General features: G+C 57.3%; 9 protein-coding genes across 9 annotated transcripts; 5 read left to right on the top strand and 4 right to left on the bottom strand.

The window, feature by feature from the left end:
• Window positions 1-22: 22 nt before the first annotated feature.
• Window positions 23-1314, bottom strand: B0T15DRAFT_125660 (ClpP/crotonase-like domain-containing protein). The gene is made up of 3 exons (XM_062861685.1): window positions 763-1314; window positions 280-663; window positions 23-220 (listed from the first exon to the last, which is right to left on the bottom strand). Exons 1-3 carry the CDS (start codon window positions 1148-1150, stop codon window positions 111-113), a joined length of 882 nt encoding a protein of 293 aa, XP_062724774.1. The 5' UTR covers window positions 1151-1314; the 3' UTR covers window positions 23-110.
• Window positions 1315-3090: 1776 nt separating this feature from the next.
• On the top strand, window positions 3091-6192 carry B0T15DRAFT_391235 (uncharacterized protein; the record flags this gene model as incomplete). The annotated part of the gene is made up of 3 exons (XM_062864577.1): window positions 3091-3145; window positions 3295-3438; window positions 3491-6192. 3 exons carry the CDS (start codon window positions 3091-3093, stop codon window positions 6190-6192), a joined length of 2901 nt encoding a protein of 966 aa, XP_062724773.1.
• Window positions 6193-7084: 892 nt separating this feature from the next.
• On the top strand, window positions 7085-10874 carry B0T15DRAFT_125296 (uncharacterized protein). Its single transcript, XM_062861683.1, has 2 exons — window positions 7085-9708; window positions 9769-10874. The coding sequence occupies exons 1-2, from the start codon at window positions 7195-7197 to the stop codon at window positions 10696-10698; spliced, it is 3444 nt and encodes a 1147-aa protein (XP_062724772.1). The 5' UTR covers window positions 7085-7194; the 3' UTR covers window positions 10699-10874.
• A 176-nt stretch (window positions 10875-11050) lies between these two features.
• Window positions 11051-11437, bottom strand: B0T15DRAFT_509392 (uncharacterized protein; the record flags this gene model as incomplete). Its single annotated transcript, XM_062867781.1, has 1 exon — window positions 11051-11437. The coding sequence occupies one exon, from the start codon at window positions 11435-11437 to the stop codon at window positions 11051-11053; it is 387 nt and encodes a 128-aa protein (XP_062724771.1).
• A 1139-nt stretch (window positions 11438-12576) lies between these two features.
• B0T15DRAFT_390464 (chaperonin 10-like protein) lies at window positions 12577-14098 on the top strand (the record flags this gene model as incomplete). Its single annotated transcript, XM_062864538.1, has 5 exons — window positions 12577-12597; window positions 12707-12836; window positions 12929-13064; window positions 13127-13767; window positions 13878-14098. The coding sequence occupies 5 exons, from the start codon at window positions 12577-12579 to the stop codon at window positions 14096-14098; spliced, it is 1149 nt and encodes a 382-aa protein (XP_062724770.1).
• Window positions 14099-15149: 1051 nt separating this feature from the next.
• On the top strand, window positions 15150-16137 carry B0T15DRAFT_509390 (uncharacterized protein; the record flags this gene model as incomplete). Its single annotated transcript, XM_062867780.1, has 4 exons — window positions 15150-15401; window positions 15448-15547; window positions 15635-15792; window positions 16024-16137. 4 exons carry the CDS (start codon window positions 15150-15152, stop codon window positions 16135-16137), a joined length of 624 nt encoding a protein of 207 aa, XP_062724769.1.
• A 358-nt stretch (window positions 16138-16495) lies between these two features.
• On the top strand, window positions 16496-17464 carry B0T15DRAFT_125487 (uncharacterized protein). The gene is made up of 2 exons (XM_062861684.1): window positions 16496-17113; window positions 17204-17464. The coding sequence occupies exons 1-2, from the start codon at window positions 16973-16975 to the stop codon at window positions 17276-17278; spliced, it is 216 nt and encodes a 71-aa protein (XP_062724768.1). The 5' UTR covers window positions 16496-16972; the 3' UTR covers window positions 17279-17464.
• A 396-nt stretch (window positions 17465-17860) lies between these two features.
• Window positions 17861-20118, bottom strand: B0T15DRAFT_525860 (DNA glycosylase). The gene is made up of 2 exons (XM_062868875.1): window positions 19274-20118; window positions 17861-19153 (listed from the first exon to the last, which is right to left on the bottom strand). Exons 1-2 carry the CDS (start codon window positions 20047-20049, stop codon window positions 18193-18195), a joined length of 1737 nt encoding a protein of 578 aa, XP_062724767.1. The 5' UTR covers window positions 20050-20118; the 3' UTR covers window positions 17861-18192.
• Window positions 20119-20352: 234 nt separating this feature from the next.
• Window positions 20353-22485, bottom strand: B0T15DRAFT_525859 (putative serine esterase-domain-containing protein). Its single transcript, XM_062868874.1, has 3 exons — window positions 22283-22485; window positions 21887-22186; window positions 20353-21819 (listed from the first exon to the last, which is right to left on the bottom strand). The coding sequence occupies exons 1-3, from the start codon at window positions 22340-22342 to the stop codon at window positions 20740-20742; spliced, it is 1440 nt and encodes a 479-aa protein (XP_062724766.1). The 5' UTR covers window positions 22343-22485; the 3' UTR covers window positions 20353-20739.
• Between the last annotated feature and the right edge of the window lie 251 nt (window positions 22486-22736).

The following is a 22736-nucleotide window of genomic DNA, read 5'->3' as shown; positions in this document are numbered from 1 at the left end:
ATTTCTATTCACCATTTGTGCACGGGTGGCCCTTTAAGTCGACCATAAATACGGACACGATCGGATCTCTCAAACCAACAAGCCATAAACCCACTATGTCCGGACCCCATTCATAGCTTCTCAAACGTGGGCTTCTTCTTCTTGAGGCCCGACATGAGCGCGGCCGCCACATCATTCGTCTGGAGCGCAGCAGCATTCCAAACCCCGGTATACCTCAGGTCTGTGATGGTCAGTTCCGTAGGAGCAAACACATGACTTGTGGGGAAAAAGTCAACTCACTGTCATCAACCGTATGATCCCGACTGTGATTCAGCAGCTCCTTGGTTCCCTGCACCGCCACGGGGCTCTTGGAGGCGATAAAGCCGGCCATCTCGACGGCCACGGCCAGCGCGGCCGCCTTGGATTCATGCACCTGGCTGACGAACCCCACGGACAGCGCCTCGACCGCGCTGAAGTCGCGCGCGGTGAGGCAAACGTCCTTGACCCAGGACTGGCTGCCCACCACCTTGGGCAGCCGCGCCAGCGTGCCGATGTCAGCCGCCAGCCCGATGTCGACCTCCTTGACGGCAAACTGAGCGTCCTGGGAACATAGCCGGATGTCGGCGCAGCACGAGATATCGATCGCCAGCCCGATGGAGATGCCGTGCATGACGCAGATGACAGCTGCCACACACGCAAAAAACAAAATACAGTCAGCCAAACCCAACTTTACTGAACTCACCTTCCAACGGGATCACAATGAGTGTAGTAAGTCAAACGTACGCTTCTCGCACTTCTCCACTGCGGAGATACACTCCTGGAAATCGGCGATATACTGCCGCAGCCGGGCTGCCTTCCGCGCCGCGTCCAGCCCCTGAGCCTCGGCCGACGCCAGCACGCCGCCCTCGCTCGCGGCCGTGACGTCGAGCCCCGCGGTGAAGGCGCGGTCCCCCGCGCCCGAGAGCACGACGGCGCGAACGTCCGGGTCCGCCGACAGCTGCTGGAACACGCGCCGTAGCTCGTGCCACATGGCCTCGTGGAAGGCGTTCAGCTTGGCCGGCCGGTTGATCTCGACGTGCGCTACGAACGGGTGGTGGCTCGGCGAGGGCGAGGTCACGATGAAGTGCGCGTAGCCGGCGTAGGCTGACAGCGGCTGTGGTTGGAGAGCCATGTTGATGTTGTTCGGTGCGTCGTGTTATTTATTGTCGTGTCTCGGACTTTGTGGTGAGGTTGTTGCTGATTCGATGAGGCCCTCTGCGGTGCGGCGCATGCGCCGTGTTACGTACGGATGTATGTACTTGTACAGCAGGACTGTGTAAGCGGAGCGGCTGACGGGCGGGGGTTGCGCGATGAACAGAAGTCGTCTCTTGTCCTTTTTGTTGGCTGCTGCTGGCTATGACGGTGGTTCCTGATATTGTGTCTTGGTTTGCTTTTGAGCTGCCATCTCTCAGTGAATGATGGGATGCCGAGTTGGAGTTGCCGAGGCCTAGAGTGGGCTGGATGCAGCGCGGGCCGACGCCGAAGCTGGGGGACGTTAGCAGAGCTCCAGGGGTTCAAATTGTGGGCCGCAGGCTTCGTTAGGTAAGGTACGGTAACTTAGGTACCTAACATGTGAAAGGCAAGAAAAGAAAACACCTGATACCTACCTAGGTACCGGAATAATGTCAAGCTTCCGGTATGTCACCACCCGTCGATATCGCATCGTCGACAAGCCTCCTGAAGAACGGTGGATATGTGCCGCTGGCACGCAACACCTTATAGAGAGGACAGCATATCGCCTGGTCTGTACATAGCAGGGCCGAATGGGTATCCGAAGGCGTCCGATGTTACCATGGGGATGGCACAGCGTCGACTATACTACCGTTGCTAGTAGTTCACTATAAAACTAGTGGCACCGAACGTTGAAGCGCTATTTGTGTGGCACGGCAGCTTTCAAGAGCACCGTATGCACAGCTTCTGCAGGTCCCCTCTGTTCCTGTCCCTGAGTCCCTGACAGCATCGGGACGATACATACCTGTACAGTACCCATGGAATGTGGTCTCTCAGGTGGGCGCCGGTTCCGTTCGTACTCTCCAATACCGCGGTACCCCTCCTAGGATGGAGTAGACGGAAAAGTGAATGTTGATGCCATACCGAGCACATGTAAATACTGTGTTAACAATTTCAAGATCCTCTCTCGCAGTCGCTGTCAATGGGTTTGTCCTGAGATCGGCCGGTCCCTCGATGGACGGACCCACACGGGCACCAGAAGGCCCAATTTCTACAAAACGGGACAGCTCGAGATGCGCCGCCGTCGATGACTGGAGTCAATACCTCAGGTACTAACCGAGATCATCCCTACAGCGTTCATCCCAGACGGAGAAAGTTTTTCATCGCAATTTCACAACCTTCAACAACATCACCGCCGGCCACTCTTTGCAATCAATACCGCCACGGGAACGTGTTCGCTATACGGAGTCCGAGTCTACACAGCATCGCCTGAAGAAGCACGTTTTGCAGGCCCAAGAACGGCAATCTACGCCCCTCGGCCCGGTTAGTTGATTAGCGCCCAATCAGCGACAACGGAAGCCGGAGTGCCGCCGCCGCCGCCGCCGAACGGTTCAGCCCCCCGTCCCCTCGTGCATCCAGCCCCATCATATGTACGTGGTCTTGCCGCGAACGATACGCTCCGTACCCCCAACGCTCCAACCTTAGCGCTCCATGCCACCTTGAGCACCCGCCGCGGAGCAGCATCTTCAGGAATAGAACTCCCAACGTCCTGCGGCGGCATCAGATGATGGGAGTGACACAACGCAGTGTGCCATTTGCATTTCACGTCGTTTGCCTGCCATCTACTGGCCCTGTCTGGATCGCCCGCCCCCTTGGCCCTCCCGAGCGAAATCAGGACCCCTTCCCTGGCCTCCCAACCAGATCCTGAGGCCCGGTTTTTGCGATACGATCGCCACCCCTCAGCACCTCCGTCCGTCCAACGTCCGAAGCCTCCCCCGACCCTGCGGCTGTTCTCCTTTGGCAATTGCAATCCAATCTCCGCGGTTTGCCCTTGAATTCGGTCGTTCTCCCTTCTCTACGGACAAACCTGCAACGCGATCTGTCGCTCCTCAAGGGAGGAGGATGGCAACGTCCAACCCAAACAAGCCCGAGCTGGGCGATATTCTGATCGTCATCCGTATGTCACTCCTCTGTCCCCAATCTGAATGCCACTAGCTCCGTGTTTGCGTGGTCGTTGCAACAATTAAAACCGCGACCGTCCGCCTCCGGACCTGGTCCCTTGTTGCGAGTTTCCAGAATCAATGACTGACGCTAGACGTTCTGCAGACGACTTCCAGGCTCGCAGTTCCGATGAGTTAACCCTGGCGAAAGGCGACCGTGTTGAGCTTCTCGAGCGAGATGACGAGTTTGGAGATGGGTGGTTTTTGGGCAAGCACACTGTCAATGGGAACATTGGCCTCTTCCCAGAGGGTGGGTTTTGCGCCTCGAGCGTTGTCTGCGTATCCCCGCTGACATGGCATAGTCTACACGCGGCCAGCACCGAAAGCCAGCGCAAGCGTCCCGGCCTTAGCACCACCGAAGCAGCTTCTTTCCCCTTTGGCCGAGGCGCCAAGCGCGCAGACGACTCCCGCCACCAGTCCGCCTGTCGTGGGGCATCAGAGCGACCCCATCGCCAATGCGAAACCGGTTTCGCCCACGCTGCCCCTGGATACCTTGAAGTCGACGGTTGCCACTCCCAACCCCCCTGCGCCTTCAACCAGTGTGCCGCCCGGGGTTGGTTCTGGTCTCGGTAGCACAACCACACCGAAAGCCAGCACTGATAGCCATGTCCTGCACGACACCCTAAACGTCATCAATGAACACATCACAGATTTCAATACACCTCAACTAGGCAGCTCGTCGCTTCGCAATGGCAATGACTCGGGCAGCGAGTACAGCTCGCACCTGGGCCACCGGGTTTCATACATCCAGGGGGAGGAGACAGACGAAGAGGAGGAGACGATGGTCCACACGCGTCCGGAGGTCGAGTCGTGGTCCGCCGACCAGGTTGCTGAGTATCTGTTCACCGCTGGCGTTGAGAAGCACCATTGTGAGGTTTTCAGGGACCAAGAGATCACGGGTGAAGTGCTACTGGGAATGGATCAGACATCGGTTTTCATCAAAGCGCTTGACTTGGGATCCGTGGGGAGGAGACTCAAAACATGGCAGAAGATCAAGCAGCTCCAGGACGAGGTGAACGGAGTGGCACCGACGAGCGGAAGAAATACCCAGAATTATGGAAGCGATGCAGGGTCTGATGCGGGAAGGATCCGGAGCAGAACGAATACGATAACCAACTCGGGCTCGCGCCTAGTCTCTGTGAACGAACCCTCGCTCTCTATCAAGACGAAGCGGTTGTCACAGACCCCGAAGATGGAGCCTTATGAACCGGTATCACCCGTCTCGCCACTCATCGACAGCCCAATTCGCACGTACCACGACAAACGGCCATCCGCTGCATCCGTCCGAGATTTGCACCACTCGCGGCGCCACTCTTCAACCGATTATGGCCTAGCGGGGATACGCCCCAACACTTCTGCGGCCACTTCGAAGGTTCCGCCGAACAGCGCCGTTACGCGACAGGACGTCTCCCATAAGAAGAAGCCGTCCTTCGACCGTAACTGGACGCTGGGTAGCGCCACGGCTTATGCACAGCGTCCCCTATCGTCTGCGGGGCTTCATGACGCAATGCCGGGGCAAGGTTCAGAGCTTCAAGACTCGGCAGTTGAGCTCGACAAGGGCTACTTCTCGGGCACCGATGCGGATCCACGGCGGCGCAATGTGTTGAAGAAGCGTGACAGTGCCACAGCGTCGCCAAAAGCAAGCTACGCAGAGGAACAACGCGTGAGAAGTGCCACTGCATTGTCGCGCCACTCGAGGCTTGGTAGCGTGGATTCTGTGCGCGAGTCGCCGATGTCATCCGCGGCCCAAAAATACTACGGCGTTTCTAGGCGCTCGCCTTCGGTCGCGACCACCGACTCGTTCCGCCAAATCTCAGGCTCCAAGGAGGCCACATACCCCACCGTCACAAGACTGGACAGCAACGCGTCCGATCACTCGCGATCATCGCCAAAATCTGCCATCAAGCGGTTAAGCCAAGTTAATCATCCGGACTTCAACATGAAGATGCTGTTGGCCAGCGGACTTGGAGGATTACGCGCTGCCTCGGATGCAATCACTGGGACGGAAAGGGCGAAGCTGTCACCAATCGAGTCGCCACTCAAGGAATCGCCCATGTACTCGCCTGCTCGTACCGGGTCAACCACCCCTTCCAAAGGGCCGAGTTTTGAACTTGACTCGCCCGATACGACTAAGAGCCCGAGCACGGCAACGACGGCGACCACACGGACCAGTCGCAAGAAGACCAAGCAGGAGACGAGTGCGTACCAGCGAGGTCTCCAGAAGATCAGCCCCCGGGAAGCCATCAAAGATGCAGACTACAGTGGGTGGATGAAGAAGAGGAGCGCCAACCTCATGACGACCTGGAAGCCTCGCCTGTTCGTTCTGAAGGGCAGGCGTCTCGCATACTACTATTCAGAAGACGACGACCAGGAAAGAGGCCTGATCGACATCTCGTTCCACCGAGTGCTTCCGGCTGACAACGAGCGGCTCACTGGACTCCATGCTACGCTCACGGGGGTATCGAGCACGCCTGCGATGCCGGCTGGAAGCCACATCACGACGCTCGCAGCTGCCAATGAGGAACGGGATCCGGCGACGGAATCGGATTCCATCTTCATCTTCAAGCTGGTGCCGCCGCGTGCCGGTCTCTCTCGCGCAGTCAACTTCACGAAACCTACCGTGCATTATTTCGCGGTCCCGAACATCAAGCAAGGGCGGCTGTGGATGGCGGCGCTGATGAAAGCAACAATTGACCGCGACGACACGCAGCCAATCACGACCACGTATCAGCAGAAGACCATCTCGCTGGCGAAGGCACGGCAAATGCGGCACAGGCCACCGGCACTGATGAACCTCGAAGAGGGCGCTAACGATGCCAACAACGAGAAGAGGAAAGCAGCCAACAAAGATTCCAGCAATGGCCTCGGCATCGTCTATGGCGCCGCGGACAGCGCAGCCGCGGGGCTGAAGGAACTGGGGCTTCAGCATCCTGAGAGCGCTCGGACACGAGGGTTCACGCTGGGAACGGAGAAGGACCCGTCGTTACTCCCGCAGAGTGCTTAGGCGGACCCTGGGTTGAGCAACGTCTGAATTTCTACTGTGTGTCCTGACGCTTGGAGACTGCCTCTTTTTCCTTTCCTTTCTCCAGCGCATATTTGTTCTTTGCTTTGGCCTAAAAAGAATACCCCCTTCACGCCGTGGCCGACCTCGCTTTTTCCCTTTGTTGAGTTGCTCGGCATACCGTACCGTACATAATGTGTCCATGTATCGCAGAAGCAGGCAGGAATTGGGCATCGCGTTGGCGCAAGTGGCATCTTACCAGATATTGCTATAAACATGACCTGTTCAACAGTCGGTCGATACTTGGGTAGTTAATGAATTGTCCCGGTGAAAGTGCAATATTGTCCAGGTGCTCTAACCTATAGTCACTTGTAGCAGTAACCGCTCTTGGTGTGGCCGCGTGAAATGCTGAATTCAGTGGTCACACCGCTTGCCCTTACCAGTCGCCCTCGCATGGTGTTGTAGCATGTTGTCAGGGATTGATGGGACAAACCGAGCGCTCCAAGTAGGTAGCACTTAATTGAATGTCGGAGTAAATCATTGTTGTGTTCAGAAACCAATTAGGTTCTTCTTACCGTACCTTTGCAATCCAGGGGAAGCCTGTAATGTAACATATTACCTACAGCGGGATGATAGGTAACCAAGGAGCGGAATTTGCCGACACGCGCAGAAAACCACCAAAAGTCGCGTCTGTGCAAGGTGCAGAAGCTCCCCCGGTTTTGGAGAGCGATTGCGACCTATCAGCGACACATCGCAACCGGTTGATTGCTTCGCAGAACATGTAATCGAGCTCCTATTGAGCAGACCCGATTCCTCTCAACCATCCATTTGGCCAACGCTTCTAGGTTACCTGGGACGCCAACAAACAAATATCGACGGCCATTCCACGTCGGGCTTCAGCTCCGCGTCACTTGCCTTGAAACTGCAAACCACACCTAGAAGTTTACCCGCTCCCAAAACAAGAGACGACGACAGCAACAACAACTCTTAAGAACGAAGACGAGAATGTCAAACAGCATCTTCGGCCCCCCTTCCTCCCCGCCTAATTTCCTCCCCTCCACCCCGGACCGCCGCTATACCTCCAAGACCAACAACAATAACAAAAACAGCATCTTCGGCCACTCCGAAACAAGCCATCAGCCCAACACCCCGGCTGGCCCGCCCCCGACCGGCGGCGGCCACTCCTCCACCGCTAGCTTCACGCCCGCCGGCGCGCCCTCGGCCAGCTACCTGGGCAGTTCCATCATGCGCGGTGTGTCGGGCGGCCGCGGCACAACAAAAACGAAAAGGGAGGATCCCCCGCCGGTGGGGTTGTTCACGGGCATCGGAGGCGGGTTCAACTCGGCGGCTGGGTTTACCGGTGCTGGTGCTGGTCCTGGTGGTGGTGGTGGTGGGGGCCTCGGTGCGGGGAAGAAGAACCTGTTTGCTGGCGCTGCTGGGCTTGGGAATACTGGCGGCGGGGCCAAGAAGAGGAATATCACGCCGCTGGGGAGGTCGATCATTCATGGCAGGCAGCCGAGCGGGCCGAGTCGGTTAAGTCGGGCCGTTGCTGCTACTACTGCTGCCGATGATGATGGGCAGGATGAAGAGGAGAAGAGGCCGAAGACGTTTGGGGTGCCGGCGTTTGATGATGACAGTTTTGGGGAGGATGATATCAACCTAAGAGGAGGAGCTAAAGGGAAAGAGGAAGAGGAGGAGGAGGAGGAAAGGGATATGTGGCTTGACATGCCTGAGGAGGGTGGACGGGAGATTGGGGACGAGTCGGATCTGCTGATGCTCGCGACGCCCGCTGCGACGGAGAGGGTGCGCCGCGAGGCCGAGGATATCTTCCGCGCTTCGGTGGTACAGGCGGGCGGGGCTGTGCGGAGGACGGAGTTCCGGTACACGGCCATTGCGAGGGATGCGTATCACCAGCTGGGCACGGCGCCCATCACGGAGCCGGCGCAGGTCATTCTGGGCACGGAGAATCTGATTTCCAGGCTCTACGACGAAGGGGTGGGAGAGACGGAGGATGAGGGGAAGATGGACGATACCCTGGCAACGGTGGCGGGCAAGGTCACCGCGCTCTGGAAGAGCCACGTGGATAAGCTCCCGCGGCCGACGGAGGAGCATGCCGCGGAGATCGGACCGGGCCCGCACGCCACTGCCTTCGAGAAGGCGTATTACCTCGCCAATCTGGCGCTGCAGATCCACCACACGAGATACGACGACGGCGGCATGGGCCGCGCGGAACCGCTGCCCGAGACGCTGTTCCGGTGGCTGGACGAGTACCACGACATGTACGGGAACCAGGTGGACGAGATCCTGCGGTGCCGGCCCAGCCCGGCGTGCCATTCGCTCTTCTGGCAGGCCGTGTTCATCGCGCTGCTGCGCGGCAAGGTCGGCGACGCGGTGGCTCTGCTGCGACAGGCGGGCTGGGGCCATGTTCGGCGCGGCCAGCGCGGCGAGTACGCCTATGTCGACCGGGCGCTCGAGAATGTGCAGCGCGCGGCGGAGCAGACCATCGCCGTGCTGGAGAGCTGCCCCGGGTACGACGGCAACTGGGAGGTCTGGAGCAGCGACTGGACTCTGTTCCGTGTGCGGGCGCAGGGCGCGCTGGAGCACCTCAGGCGGTTTGCTGAGGGCAGGGAGAGCGCGTTTGCCGATTCGACGTTCTCGGCTTCTCTTTCGTCTGAGCCAAGGAGTAGGCAGTCCATGGCCGGCATGGCGAGGCGGGCGGAGAGTCAGGTGCCTTGGGAAATATACGAGAACCTGAACATCGTGTTTGATATCGTCCTGGGTCAACAGGACGCCATCCTGGAAGCGGCGCAAGACTGGCTGGAGGCGACCGTTGGCCTGTTCGGCTGGTGGGATGAGCAAAGGACTACAGCGGAAAAGCCCTTCTCCATGTCGCGGTCGCAGGCCCTGGTTCTCGCGTCGACACCGGCTTCGGACTCGGAGAGCTATCTGGACCGCCTTGCGCGCGCCTTCCACGCGGCGGTGGAGTCGGACTTCCACTTCAACGCGCAGAATCCCGTCGAGATTGGCATGGCCTGCGTTTTCGAAGACAATATCAAGGCGGTGGTCGGCCTGCTTCGTGGCTGGTCGCTCCCGGTTGCCGCCGCGGTGGCCGAGATCGCGTCCCTTGGGAAGTGGCTGCCCCCTCACCATCCTTCGGGGGCGTTCGGGCTCGAAGATCTGGACATGGATGATCTCGAGGTCCTGGGCATGGATCCCGGTGCTCCAGACGAGATCGACGGCATCAAGGACAGCACACTGGTGCAATATGCGCAGGCGCTGGCGGACTGCGAGGGTCTGTCGGCCGTGAAGGACAAGCCGGGATTCTCACGGGACGGCTGGGAGCTGGCGATTAGCGTGCTCGGCCGGATAGACTCGCCAGAGCGGTCCGACGAGATGGTGAGAGATCTGGTGGAGCACTTGGTCCAGGAGCTGCATGTGGACTCCAACGAGACGGTGGATAGGCTATGGGCTCTGTTGAATGAGCTGGGCATGATCGAGTATGCTCAGGATACAGCGGAGGTGAGTATTTGGAGGCATGAAATTACCCTATTGCTGGCTTGCTGACTTTTGTTGTTCTAGACATATGGAGATATCCTCGCGCGCGATTCGCACCGCTACGGCGAGGCCATGTGGTACTATGCCCTCGCACACCGGCCGAACAAGGTCCGCGAGGTCATGAACCTGCTTATCTCGTACTCGCTGATCCAGTCTACGGCGTTCCCGCCCTCGAACGACCTAGACGACTACCTCCACAAGCTGCTTACCGACCGCAAGAGGACTCTCGAGCAGTGCGCGAAACAGGACATGGAGGCGGCCGAGCTCCTGGGCAAGATGCTCAGCGGCTACGCCTCGCTCCGGCAGTTCTACGAAATCCGCGACAACGAGGACGCGCTGCCCAACGCAACGGCCCAGGCGCGCCGGCAGCAGGCCGCCACCGCGCTCATCAGCGTCATCGCCAGCTCCGACGACAACATCCGCGGCGGCCTGTTCGACCAGACCCGCGACGGCATCGTCAGCGAGGACTTCCTCCTCGCCCTGCTCGGCGAGGCCCTCGTGTTCGTCTCCGACCCGGACAACACCAACGTCCACCACGGCCAGCTCGACGCACCCGTCATCACGCTCGACCAGATCGACATCATCCTCAAGGCGATCGAGGACCTGCAGGCCGTCGGCAGCCGCGTGTACAGTGCCTGCGACGAGTTCCTGCAGCTGGTGCTGGCCTCGGCGCCGGGCGGGCTCAAGGGGTCGACGCCGGCCGACCTGCTCAAGAAGAGCGATGGCACTAACCTGGTGCTGGGCGGCAGCTCGGTCATGGCGAGTCAACTGCAGAAATCGCTCAGCGGAAAGGGCGCGCTGGGTAAGGTGGCCGTGAAGAGGGGTTGGGACTGGCGCACCGAGGTGGCGGCTTTCAAGACGAAGGGAGAGGATGTCATGAAGCGGTTGAGGCTGGGCTTAGCGAAGGATTTGGCCGGGTTGTGGTTGGCCGAGGCGGATGCGATGGTCTGGTGAGGGACCGTAATTGGGGGGATAGGCTTTCGGTTTTGTGGTAGAAGAAAACTGCGCGCATCGTAACGGTGCTGGGTGTTTAGGCTAGATGTGTTAAGGGATGTATGGTTTCTGGAATGTGACCGGTATTGATTGGGATATACATAAGGTAGTAAGTGGTATAGTCCTGGAGAGATTCCGTGTTATGAAAGTATGAAAAGATGGGAGCCCCCATGGTGTTGCGTTTTGTCTCACTCTATCCCAGGTTGAAATGGGGTCCCGAGGATGAACCAGACGTTCTATACCAACCTAACCCCTATATTACTCCATCATCATCACCTTAACACACTACCCTTCCCCTCCGCTGAAGACATCATCACTCCAACCAAGCCTTCTCCCCCTCCAATACCTCCTTCCATGACTGCCCCTCCCCACGCGTAAACTCCCTCATGGCAACAACATCCCCCGCACCAAAGTTGCCATACAGATGCGGACACCCGTTGGTGCCGTCCACCTCGTCCCACTTGACGCTCGAGGGCGCAAAGTTGGCCAGCCGCAGCTTGAGGACGTAGAAGGACGGCGCGTCGCGAAAGAAGAGGTCGGCCGTGACGGGCACCTGCCACGCCGCGCTCAGGTGCACGAAGCCGTCTTGCCGGTCCAGGTCCGAGAGCGGGTACTGCTCGGGGATCGGGTCGGGCGGGGCCGAGGGCGTGATCTTGTAGACGAATTCCGGGAGCGGGGAGGGAGGTGGGAGCGGGGCCATTTTCTTTTTCTCTTTCTTTTTTTTCTCTTTTATGTGTGAGTGTGTATTTCCGGTGTGATAGTAAAGTAGGTACTAAAGTAGCTTCCAAAAGTGTTGCGCAGTGTCGACAGATACACGCACAGTAATAAGTTTGGGGTGAGAGTGTGTTGTTTTATGCTTGACGAATTCGGCGTCTCGCTGTCCCCCCCACTTTGCTCGCCGTTTTTGCGGGCAGAATATTCCAGGTTAGCAAGTCAACAACAGTCAACCTTCTGTTCTTATTATTGACGACAAGAGTCATGTGTCGTACACATTCTCATATTGAACCTTGTCTGAGTAAGCACCCTTCTGTTTTATCATCTAAAGCTGTTAGGGAGTGGGATTAACGCAGTGAGAGGAACCAGTACTATGGTTTACCTCTTTTGTTCGCTGGACTCTTGTGTTCTATGTCGAATTAGATGCTATAGGCCCATGGCACGGCAAAGCACCGACGACAATGAGATAAAACGCTGTCTACGTTAGCATAGTATGCAGTTGGGTATGGTCTTTTATAACACTGGTTATCGAGCGCCATGTCGTACTCACTGGGTTCTGACGCACTGGGGCAAATCTCAGTCGATTGACGTCCAGAGTTACGACCAAGGTTAATTACCTGTTTACAAAGCTCACAAGACACTCTTTGAACTCTCAAGTGATACTAGACGATAGTATCTCCTCTTCCTGACCAAAAATACCCGGCTACTGCGTGGGCTATAAGGGTAAGGCAAGAGGCAGACATGCCATGATGATCCACGATATTATCAGACCCTAGTCAGGTAATGAAGTATGACGCCGTTCATCATGAACATCAAAACACAAGTAGGGTTTTCTAAGCAGCCGAACGAATCTGAACTGCCGAACCGTTACTTGGCAAGCGGATGCCGTGATATCACCGAAGAGTCAAAGTGATGGAAGTTTGCCGGCAATCCTGCTTGACCCGTCGGGAACCCCACCTCGCAAAGGGCGGGGTCAAAAGAGTGTCCCGACAGCTCTTCGGGAGCCGCTCCCGCATCATTTCATTGTAACAGACAAAAAGGGAGACTGTATGTGTCTTTGGGAAGCTGAGCTGATTGAATCTGCCGTTTCTTCAGTCCAACCAAGTCATATAAAAACACACCACAATGGCTTCAACAGCAGGAAAGGTGAGGGCCAGGACGGGAAGCAGCACAAACATAACCCCGCATCAAACCCCTGGAAGCTCAGGCCGCCCCTGCTGTCGAGCTTCGCTAACCCGCGTGCTTGGGAATGTAGACAATCACCTGCAAGGCGGCCATCGCGTGGGGTCCCGGCCAGGAGCTCAGCTACGAGGACGTCGAGGTAGCACCGCCCAAGGCCCACGAGGTGCGCATCCAGATCTATTACACCGGTGTCTGCCACACAGGTAACAGCCCGCCCCTCCACAGAACATAAATGATCCTTGAGAACCTTGATAGCAGGGCAGACGCTGATTAGACCGGGTTTGTTGAACTGCAGATGCCTACACACTGTCCGGCAAGGATCCCGAGGGTGCCTTCCCCGTCATCCTGGGACACGAAGGCGCGGGCATCGTGGAGTCGGTCGGCGAGGGCGTGACCAACGTCAAGCCGGGTGACCATGTCGTGGCTCTTTAGTATGAGAAAATCTTCCTCAATAGTAACTGCGGGCCCATCCCACTGACCATGCCTCCTCTAGCACCCCCGAATGCAAGGAATGCAAGTTCTGCAAGTCCGGCAAGACCAACCTGTGCGGCAAGATCCGCGCGACACAGGGCAAGGGCGTGATGCCGGACGGCACGAGCCGCTTCCGCGCGCGCGGCCAGGACATCCTGCACTTCATGGGCACGTCCACCTTCAGCCAGTACACGGTGGTGGCCGACATCTCGGTCGTGGCGGTGCAGCAGGACGCGCCCATGGACCGCACCTGCCTGCTGGGCTGCGGCATCACCACGGGCTACGGCGCCGCGCGCATCACGGCCAACGTCGAGAAGGGCGGCAGCGTGGCCGTGTTCGGCGCTGGCTGCGTCGGCCTGAGCGTCGTGCAGGGCGCGGTGGCGCAGGGCGCCGGCAAGATCATCGTCGTCGACGTCAACCCGGCCAAGGAGGAGTGGTCGCGCAAGTTTGGCGCCACCGACTTTGTCAACCCGACCAAGCTGCCCGAGGGCAAGACCGTGGTCGACCAGCTGATCGAGATGACGGACGGCGGGTGCGACTACACCTTCGACTGCACGGGCAACGTCGGCGTCATGCGCGCCGCGCTGGAGGCCTGCCATAAGGGCTGGGGCCAGAGCATCATCATCGGCGTCGCGGCTGCCGGGCAGGAGATCTCCACGAGACGTAAGTTTACTGTCTCCTTCCCCCCCCCCCCCCCCTCTCTCTCTCTGACGTCTATTCGATTCTTGATCGGTTATGTACCGTATGCTGACATAAATACCATATATATATAGCATTCCAACTGGTCACCGGCCGCGTCTGGAAGGGCAGCGCCTTCGGCGGCGTCAAGGGCCGCAGCCAGCTGCCCAGCCTTGTGCAGGACTACCTCGACGGCAGGCTCAAGGTGGACGAGTTCATCACGCACCGCAAGACGCTAGCCCAGATCAACGAGGCGTTCGACGTCATGAAGCAGGGCGACTGCATCCGGGCCGTGCTGACCATGAAGGACGAGTGAACCTGACACGAGGGGTTCAGGTGTGTATGGGCGGCTGTGGTGATGCAGCAAATCTGTGTACTTTGATAAGTAGAAATCGACGGGTGGTTCTCGGGAGTCGCTGTATGGCATCTCCATGCATCTACCGTGACGCTCTTGCTGCGAATACAAAGCATGCTTGGTCACTCGAGCTGGCTGATGCCCTGTACGGGTGTGAGTGACGGCGCTTGGCGATAGGTTGAGACGCTTCCCGAATGCAAGCTGACCGGTAGGTACTAAGTATGTGCTACTAGTACTATAAGATGACTCTATGTCGGAGTTGAACCACAGTGCTGTGCTGAGGTGAGACCTGCAATGAGACCTAAGTATCTTTGCGTGATATCGGCTGCTCATCAGCATCCCGCCCACAATCAGAGACATCCGGATTTATGTATCCGGTCAGATCTAGCCGGTCGAAAGGTGAATTAAGAGGTCGCACTGAGGCAACATAGTGCACTCATCTGTTGCGGGCAGTAGATTATCACAGTTAATGAATAGATGAACTCGAGAAAGCAAAGGGATGGTGGAAGCATGGCCACATCAGGCCACCGGCGGTTAGGAGGCGGCGGCGGCAACCAGCCCTTTCCGGCCCAATACCGCCCGGCGCGATAGAGCTAGTACCGCGTACCTATGTCGGGAGGGGAGGTTATCCGGCCCGCCTCAACGTCATCAACCCAACTCTGCATCAAATCTAGGGCAATGACTGGTTTTATTCGTGGTTCTCCGGACACCGAGCAGTTGCATACCGTACGCGAGGCCGATGTGTCGAGTCCATTTCTCCCACCGCGACGGGGTTGCAGAAAGTATCGTCTTCTGCAGTCAGTGTTTGCAGTAAGGTGTCCTGTGGAAGCAGGGGAGTCGCTGATATGGGCCGGCCGGGTCGAGGCCCGCAGACCAACGAGCGGTCCCGGACTCCCGGCCTTTCCCCTCAGCAAACTGAGGCATGATGACGCGGGGGTCCTGGGTCGTGCCCGCCAGATTTGGCGCCCCACTTCCCACCCATCCCTCCAACTGTTCTCAACGCGCCGCAGAAATGTCGGGCAGGCGAGCTCTTGGCCGTAATGTGTTCATCTGGCATCTGAATGGCGACAATGAAGATCGCATTCCCCTGGGTGGCTTAGTCCTCACAGCCGGCGTCACCAACACGGGCTTTCGCCAAATGCTTGACATTCTTCTCATCACCTCGGGCGATTGCGTTGTCCAAAACGAACATGGAGACGAAACCCTACGAGATGACCAGCCCCTTCTCCCTGGAGATTACACTGTCAGTGCAGATAGTGTTGAGGTTAGTTTTATTTACCGTATTAAGTGTTTTCGTTTTTTTTAACAAGGTTACCAAGGTCAACAACGAAGTTGTATATACGCGATCGCACTCTATCGCTACGGGCACCAGAGTGGAATCGTTCAAAGAAGAAGTCCAAGCTCGTGACGGTCGTTGTGTTGTTTCGAAAGTCGAAAATCGTCGAGCCGCGTTCGATATCTGGTGGGGATTTTAAGCCGCACATATCTTCCCACTAGCATACGAACGACAATGGGACGACAACAACTACGGCCGTTGGATCACGATTGATCCCCCTCAAGGGGTGGGAAAGATCAACTCTGTACAGAACGGCATTATCCTCAGAGCCGATCTGCATATACTCTTCGATTGTTTTGCGTTTTCTATCAATCCTGATGTACGTTTCCTTATTGTTGTTATATGTTTTATAATCACTAACGGTACACATTTTTAGAACGGATATAAGATTGTCTTTTTTCACCGTCGACTTAGACCAATTGGCTGGGGAAAGTCTCGACAGCCGCCTGCTAATGATCCCCGCCGTCCGCCGGACTCCCTCTTCCACTGGCATTTCCGCCAGGCGGTCCTCACAAACATGAGAGGAATAGGAGAACCTTATCATGAACAGGATTTCCCGCCAGGCTCAGATATAATGGGAGAGATCATGGCCGGCCCCAAGGCCGCTGAACGTATGGAATTTGAGCTCTTCGACCGGCTGGCTCACCACATGGAGATTTTGTAATGGAGAGAAGGGAGGGAAAGGAGAAGGGAGAGAGAGGGACATTTCTTAGAGTGACGGCGCAAGCCTAGTACTTGCATACATAAATTATTTCTTGGTACCACAGTAGTGACAACACCAAGTTTGAGGCCCCCTCGCTGAGTTCCCCACTTGCCAGGTCCGGTTAGCAACCGCCCAACCACGTTGCAGCCACTTGAGATCAGTCCTCGCATCCCATACCCGGCTTAATGCCTGATCCGAGCATCGCTGTCTGTAGATGTCACTGAAACTCACTTCAAAGGCAAAAGAGGCAACAGAATTGTTCGGAACAGGATGTGGCTTCATTGTCCTGAAAGGTGACCGCTCGCCGTGAGCGGAGCCTTGCGTTTGCGCCGGCGGCCGCCATGCGAGGCAACCCCGGGTTCAATTGGACAGCCGCGGGTCTTTGACCCTGACATCTTCAACAGGGCAAGGGTCGTCGGTCGATGTAACTGCGTCTCTTCGCCGCCTCGCCTCGGCCAGCTGGTCCAATGGCTTCCACTTCCTTCCTTGCTGCTTGTCCAGTTGGCCACCGCTTCCAGGGATCCCTCATGACACCACGTGAGTCCCTGAGTTGTCTCGGAATGGACCTCCACCGGACGTCCTCTTTATAACCTTGCCGGTCTCCCCTCGCTTCCCTCCCTCCTGGCTTCACCTATTTTCTTCCCAACGACCTCGTCGACGACTCGTGAGGCACGCCGCCACACCGCCGAGACCGGATTCGTAATCGCCCTTCTGCCTGCGCCCGTTTCCGGCTTCTCCGTTCTTAGTCTAATAAGCAACCGTCGAACCGTCTCTACTCGCCCTCATCCCAAGCAACATGCCCAAGAAGCTGCGGTGTCAATTCGAGGACTGCAAGGCGGTCGCTCAGCGCATCTCGGGAGATTGCACCTTCTGCCAGGGGCACTTCTGCAGCAACCACCGTCTACTAGAAGACCACAAGTGCCAGAATCTCGAAGACGTAAGTTGTCCTCCAGCGCCGTCGCAATGGTGGCTCGTCGGGCTCTCCGAGGTGCTTCCGGAGGACCTGCTGGCTGACCTCCTCCACAAGTGCAAGAGGGAAGCGTTCGAGCAGAACGCGATGCAACTCAACAAGGAACGCACTCAGGTCATCAAGACCGTGTAGACTTTCCCCGACGACCACGGTGGATGGATAACAACGGTGGACGGTCTTTGGCCAGACTCCCCGACTGCGCGAGAACGTCGTCCTGGGTCCACACCGGTGATAGGCAACGACCTGATGACGATCTGCGGAGACCGAATCCCCCGAACCTTATTCCCGACACACTGCTCGCGACATGCGGCTCGACACTCATCCTAGTGGCCTAGTCGCCAAATCTCGATTCGATTCTCTCTAAATCATTGGCGGGGACATAGCAGGGGCGGCTTGGAGTACAGGTGGCTTATCTACTGTATTTTGGCATGGCGTCAAGGGAGATCGGGTCAGATATTTTACACAGTACATAACTAAACCTTTCTTGTCTATTCAGGGCCAAGGAAATGGGTGGGATGGATTCGCCCTGAAACAGGACGACGGATCTTCGCTTCAGAGAGCCTCTGAGGCACCCGCTTGGCCATCGACCAGACGATTTAGAACCGGGAAATAGACATCCCTACAAGAACCAAATCGATTTGCCACTTCTGTTTAAATTTCAAGCATGTGATGAACGCATTTTGCCTTCTGGGCGCCGATGGCGAATACGATCGGGGGACGGCTCCGATATCGTATCTGAATGACTCGAAGCACGCGGGCGCCAAGAGCGACTACGTAGTAGTACAATAACTGTACTACCAGGTATGCGACAATAGGTACAGCATCGACAGTTTGGGTACCAGTGAACTCGTATGAGTGTGTAAGTGAGTATTTTACAATGTCCGACGACCTTTCCCCTCCGCCTTGTCCATATCAACGCTACGGGCGGTCTCCTGGTCGGGACCGAGGGCTTCGTCCTGTACTTCAAAAGCCATCTGTTGTCATCTACTCTGCCTTCGGACGAATGCTTCAATCTCGCTGCAGCCGGCCCACCAACAGCCCGTTTTCTACACCCTCTCAACCTTCACCTCGTTCCCTTCTCTTTTGACATTGGCGGAGCACACCTCTTCGTCTAGCTCCATTTCCTCTACCTTTTCCAGGTCGATTATGGCCTCTCCCTCTGCACCGTATTTCGCGCCTCCTTCCCACACAGGCGCTCCATTCTCGGTTTTGAGCGTCGCCGTCATATCCTTCATCTCTGCCTCCTCTTTTTGAATCTTCACTCCACGCTCATCCTTTCCGTCCACGTCAATTCCCATTTTCCCCTCCTCCTTTTTGATCTTTACCTCCTCTTCCTCTTCCTTGATTTTCACTTCTGTCTTCGCCATATCAACTTCCATTACCTCCTCTTCCTTTTTGACCTTCACCCCCGCTTCCTCCTCGTCAACTTTCATCAGATCCTCCTTCTTCTCAATCTTCACCTCTCCCTTCCCCTTTTCAATCTTCACCTCTGCCTCCTCCTTCTTAACTTTCACTCTGCCGCCCCCCTCCCCATCCACCTCAACTTCGACCATCTCCTCCTCCTCCTTCTCTTTCTTCACCGCCACCCCGTTCCTCAGTTTCCTCCCCAGCGCGACCTTCGCCCGATCAGCCGCCTTGCACAACCCGCTCAGTCCCAGCTCGCACTTGCCACACTTCCTGCCCACGGGCAGACAGACCGTCTGCCCGAAGCCGACCAGCAGCCAGTTGATCTCGCGCCACCTGTCGCGCGGCAGCCAGGCCTCGAGCGCCCGCCTCGTGTCCTCGGGCGTCTTGGTCGGCGGCGACTGCCAGCCCCACAGGTTGGTGATGCGGTGCACGTGCACGTCAACGCCGATCCCCTCGACGCGGTTCCAGCCGTGTGGGGCGCTCATGCAGAGGTGGGCCATCTTGGGGCCGACGCCCGGCAGCGAGGTGAGGCCCTCGATGGTGTCGGGGATGTCGGAGGCGTAGTGCGATTTGAGGATCTCCGCTGTTTGTTTGAGGTATCTATTTTGGGGGGGAGTGGGTTTCATAAACAGGTGGTTAGTAACGATATGTGAGAGGTACGGGTGGAACGAAAGTGGGAAAAAAGGGGAAGCTGAGGTTTAAGGTAAATTAGAAACTGACTTTGTCTTGTTATTGTGAAACCCGACTTTGCCAATCAGCTCGTTCAGCAGCTTCGGATCGACCGCGAGCATGTTCTCCAGGTTCAGACCCGGCGGGGCGCCGGGCTCGTACGGCGGCAGCTCGTTCTGCAGCCGCGCCATCGCTTCGGCGTTGACCGTGTCCTTGGTCTGGCTCGAGAGCATCAGCGCTACGAGGGTGTGGAACCGTCTGTCGCGCGCGCTGGCGTCGGGCCGTGCGAGGCGCTCGCAGCCCATTGTGTCGACCGCGGCATTGGCTGCTGGGCCGGTGAGGCGCATCTCTTTCACCAGGTTGTAGATTTCCTCCCAGTCCGAGGGCGGCTCAACTTTTATTTCGCCGGTGGCCGCATCTGTCGTCCTGCGCGCTGGTTTTCGGACGCGGCCTCGGGGTTTTGGTTTGGTCTCAGGCTCCGAGTCATGGTCTTCTGTCTTGATCTCGGTCTTGACCTCGGTTTTGGTCGTTCTGGCTGCGGCCCGCCGCGATGGCAACGACTGTGTTATCGTTGCAGTCCGCTTACGCTTGCGCGTCGCCGTCATGTTTACGGCGTCTTCGATATCGGAACCGAGTGCCACCTCGGCAGTTGCAATGCCGGCATTGTTGCTACTGGCAGCGGCGGATGGCAGGCTGTTGTTTGCACCGTTGTATGCGAATCGCGCAAGGGTTGACGATCGCGTCGAACGTCGCGGGAGGACGGCCGCCGAACTCGAACTCGTGTCGAAGTACTTGGACGTATCCTTCGCAACGCGTGAGGTCCTCATCGCCCTGAAAATGCGACGAAAATTGTGAGGATCGGGTTACGGCACGGTTCAGGGGCAGCGTTGAGAACGCGTCCGTCGAGTTGTGAGCCGACGGCTCGGAAGTCGGTCTTTTGTGCCCCGTTCACTTGCAGCTGTCCGTGTGGGTCTCGTGCCGGCCCGCCCAAACCGTCGGGTCGGGAGCTGCAGGCACTAGACCAAGAATGGAATAGCTCGGTTCGAGCAGCGGGCACCTTCACGTCCTTGCGGTCGAAGCAATCTTCCACAGGGTGATGATCAATGGATATGATCGACTCAGAGGAAAGGCATATGTATGCGAGAAAGTTCGACCGCCTGCAGGCGAGCTGACAAGCAGACATAGGAAGTGGCATGAAGTGCTGCTCTAGGGTTCTGCCAAGTTCGAGTCGCCACAGCACCTACGTCGCTCCTGTATGCGTAAACTACCTAACCGTTCAACCGCGGATTCTAAGATTAGGTAGTCTCTGAATCTAAACACAACACCTAGTAACATATCAAACGTTACCTAATTGTAGCTAGATACCAACGAGTGCTCCCAGTCCCAAAATAATCTAGCACCCAACGCCTCCCTTGCCGGCGCCTTTGCTCTGGCCCAAGACTCCAGGTCATGACTTACGCTAACCGCTTCCTAACTCAATCGCCTACTCTCACCATCTCATCTCGAAATGCACGGCCTCACACCAAAAACTCCTCAGTAACCCAATGCTTCAACACGACCTTTCCCTCTTCAAAGCCAGGCTTATCCATCCTCACGATGATTGCCGCATGGCTATGCCGATGCTTGTGGATCCACACCGGATATTTCCTCCAGTTGAGGCTGTCAAGCGCCTGGATGGCCGCAAACTGATACGGCGCCAGCGCGAGCGTCGGGAACCCGCCCTCCTGCTGGCGCGACTGTTTCCTCTCCAGCGAGAGGATCTCCCTGCCGGATTTGTGCGAGGCCTCACGACGATCCCCATCACCGGTACTGCGCCCATCAGCAGCAGCAGCAGCAGCAGCAGCGGCCTTTACCAATCCTGTCCCTTCCCCACCACTCTCCTCGCCATCGTCGTCATCGTCGTCATCATCATAGTCGAGGAGGTACTCCTGATTCTGGGAACTATTCAGATTCTCGTACGTGTTCTCAACCGCCGAGCGGATCTCCTTGATCCAGAGGTTCACGCGGAAATCCTGCACGTTGATTCCCGCGAGGCCGCTCTCGTGCAGCTTGACGCGGCGGGCGGAGCGGACGGTCTGGACGGCCGAGTTGACGAGGAAGGCGACGACGCCGAGCGGGATGAAGAGGGTGAGGGCGAGCGCGAAGGGGATGCGCTTGGCCCATTTCTCGACCGAGGCCCGCAGGGGCTCGGCGGGTTCCGTTGGGGTCGTCTGTGCCGGGCGGGGGGATACCGGGTCGAGCGGGTCCAGGATGACGTCCTCGAAGCCCTGGAGGTAGCGCACCGTGACTTTGGACATGTCCGTGTAGGGGTCGGTCTTGGCGATGCCGGTGGTGTAGTAGACGGCGCTGCGGTCGTTGACGATGTTGGTGTACAGCGTGTGGCGCTTGAAGCGGGCGAGTCCGGACATGAAGATGGAGTTGGGGTCAGCGAGCACGGCGAGCAACGGTTTTCCGGTGTCGCGGAATCGGTCAATCCCGAAGAGTTGGCGCCCGGACATGCACAGCGTCCTCGCGCCCAGGACGTTCCAGATCTGGTTGGCCCATCCGCGCAGCGGTGTTCGTACGCCGAGGAATGGGCTTGCGAAGGCCGTGAAATTCTATCGACAATGTTAGTATCCCAAACCTCTCTCTCCTCCTTGCGCAAGCAGGGAGTGCATAACTCACCATGCACTCGAGATTGTCCAACACGCCCCTCGCGAACAGCAGCCCAACGGCATATCTCGCGACCAGCCCTCCGAGTGAGTATCCCGCAATGCTGAGCTTCTTGATGCTGCCCCCTGCGCTCTTGATCTTCTCTAACTCCTCCTCAATCTCGAGGCACACGCGCTCGCCCCCAAGCTCGATGCCGTCGTAGGTGAACGACCCGCTGTTGCGTTTCGCGACGAGGATGTAGACCTGTTCGGGAGGGTACTGTGCGCGCAATGCTTTGGCGACGGACGCCATATGGTTCGGGTTGCCCCATAACTGTAAATCGCGTGATGTCGCATCAGCAGCTGTTTGTCGCTGGCGCGAAAGCGCAGGCAATCGAATCTAATAATGCATCATGATGCTTATCCTTACCCCGTGGACCAACACGCAGAGGTGATCGGCCTTCGTGCTGCCGCCTGTATAATCTGCCATCCGGTCGATTTGCGAGATTTACGATGTAGATGTCACGCGAAAATATCACTTGTCTGCATTATAGAAATTGTTTGTGTCGGGCATTAAGTGTTTAAATGCCAACGGCAGCTGGACGGAGTCTAACACCCCCGAGTATCCGACCACAGCCCAGGCATGGCAATGCTCACGTCACAGCGGAGATAAGGCCGGACGAACTGCAGGGGTACAAAAGCACCCTTCTTCGACGATAAGATACGGATCCGTACGGCGTAACCTCACTCACCTCATCAGATACGCCTACCTACCCTACAATTTCACAATCAGTTGTGACATTCAAACTTTAAGACAGTACTACTAAAACTCCGAACCCTTGGGTTTCTGGGTCTTCTCATCCAATATTTTCCTCGGCTAATTC

Source organism: Chaetomium strumarium (assembly GCF_033439665.1).
Source record: "Chaetomium strumarium strain CBS 333.67 chromosome Unknown B0T15scaffold_2, whole genome shotgun sequence".
In the NCBI taxonomy this organism is placed as follows: domain Eukaryota; kingdom Fungi; phylum Ascomycota; class Sordariomycetes; order Sordariales; family Chaetomiaceae; genus Chaetomium; species Chaetomium strumarium.
The sequence above is the reverse complement of the archived record's forward strand: the minus strand, read 5'-3'. Positions and strand labels throughout refer to the sequence as shown.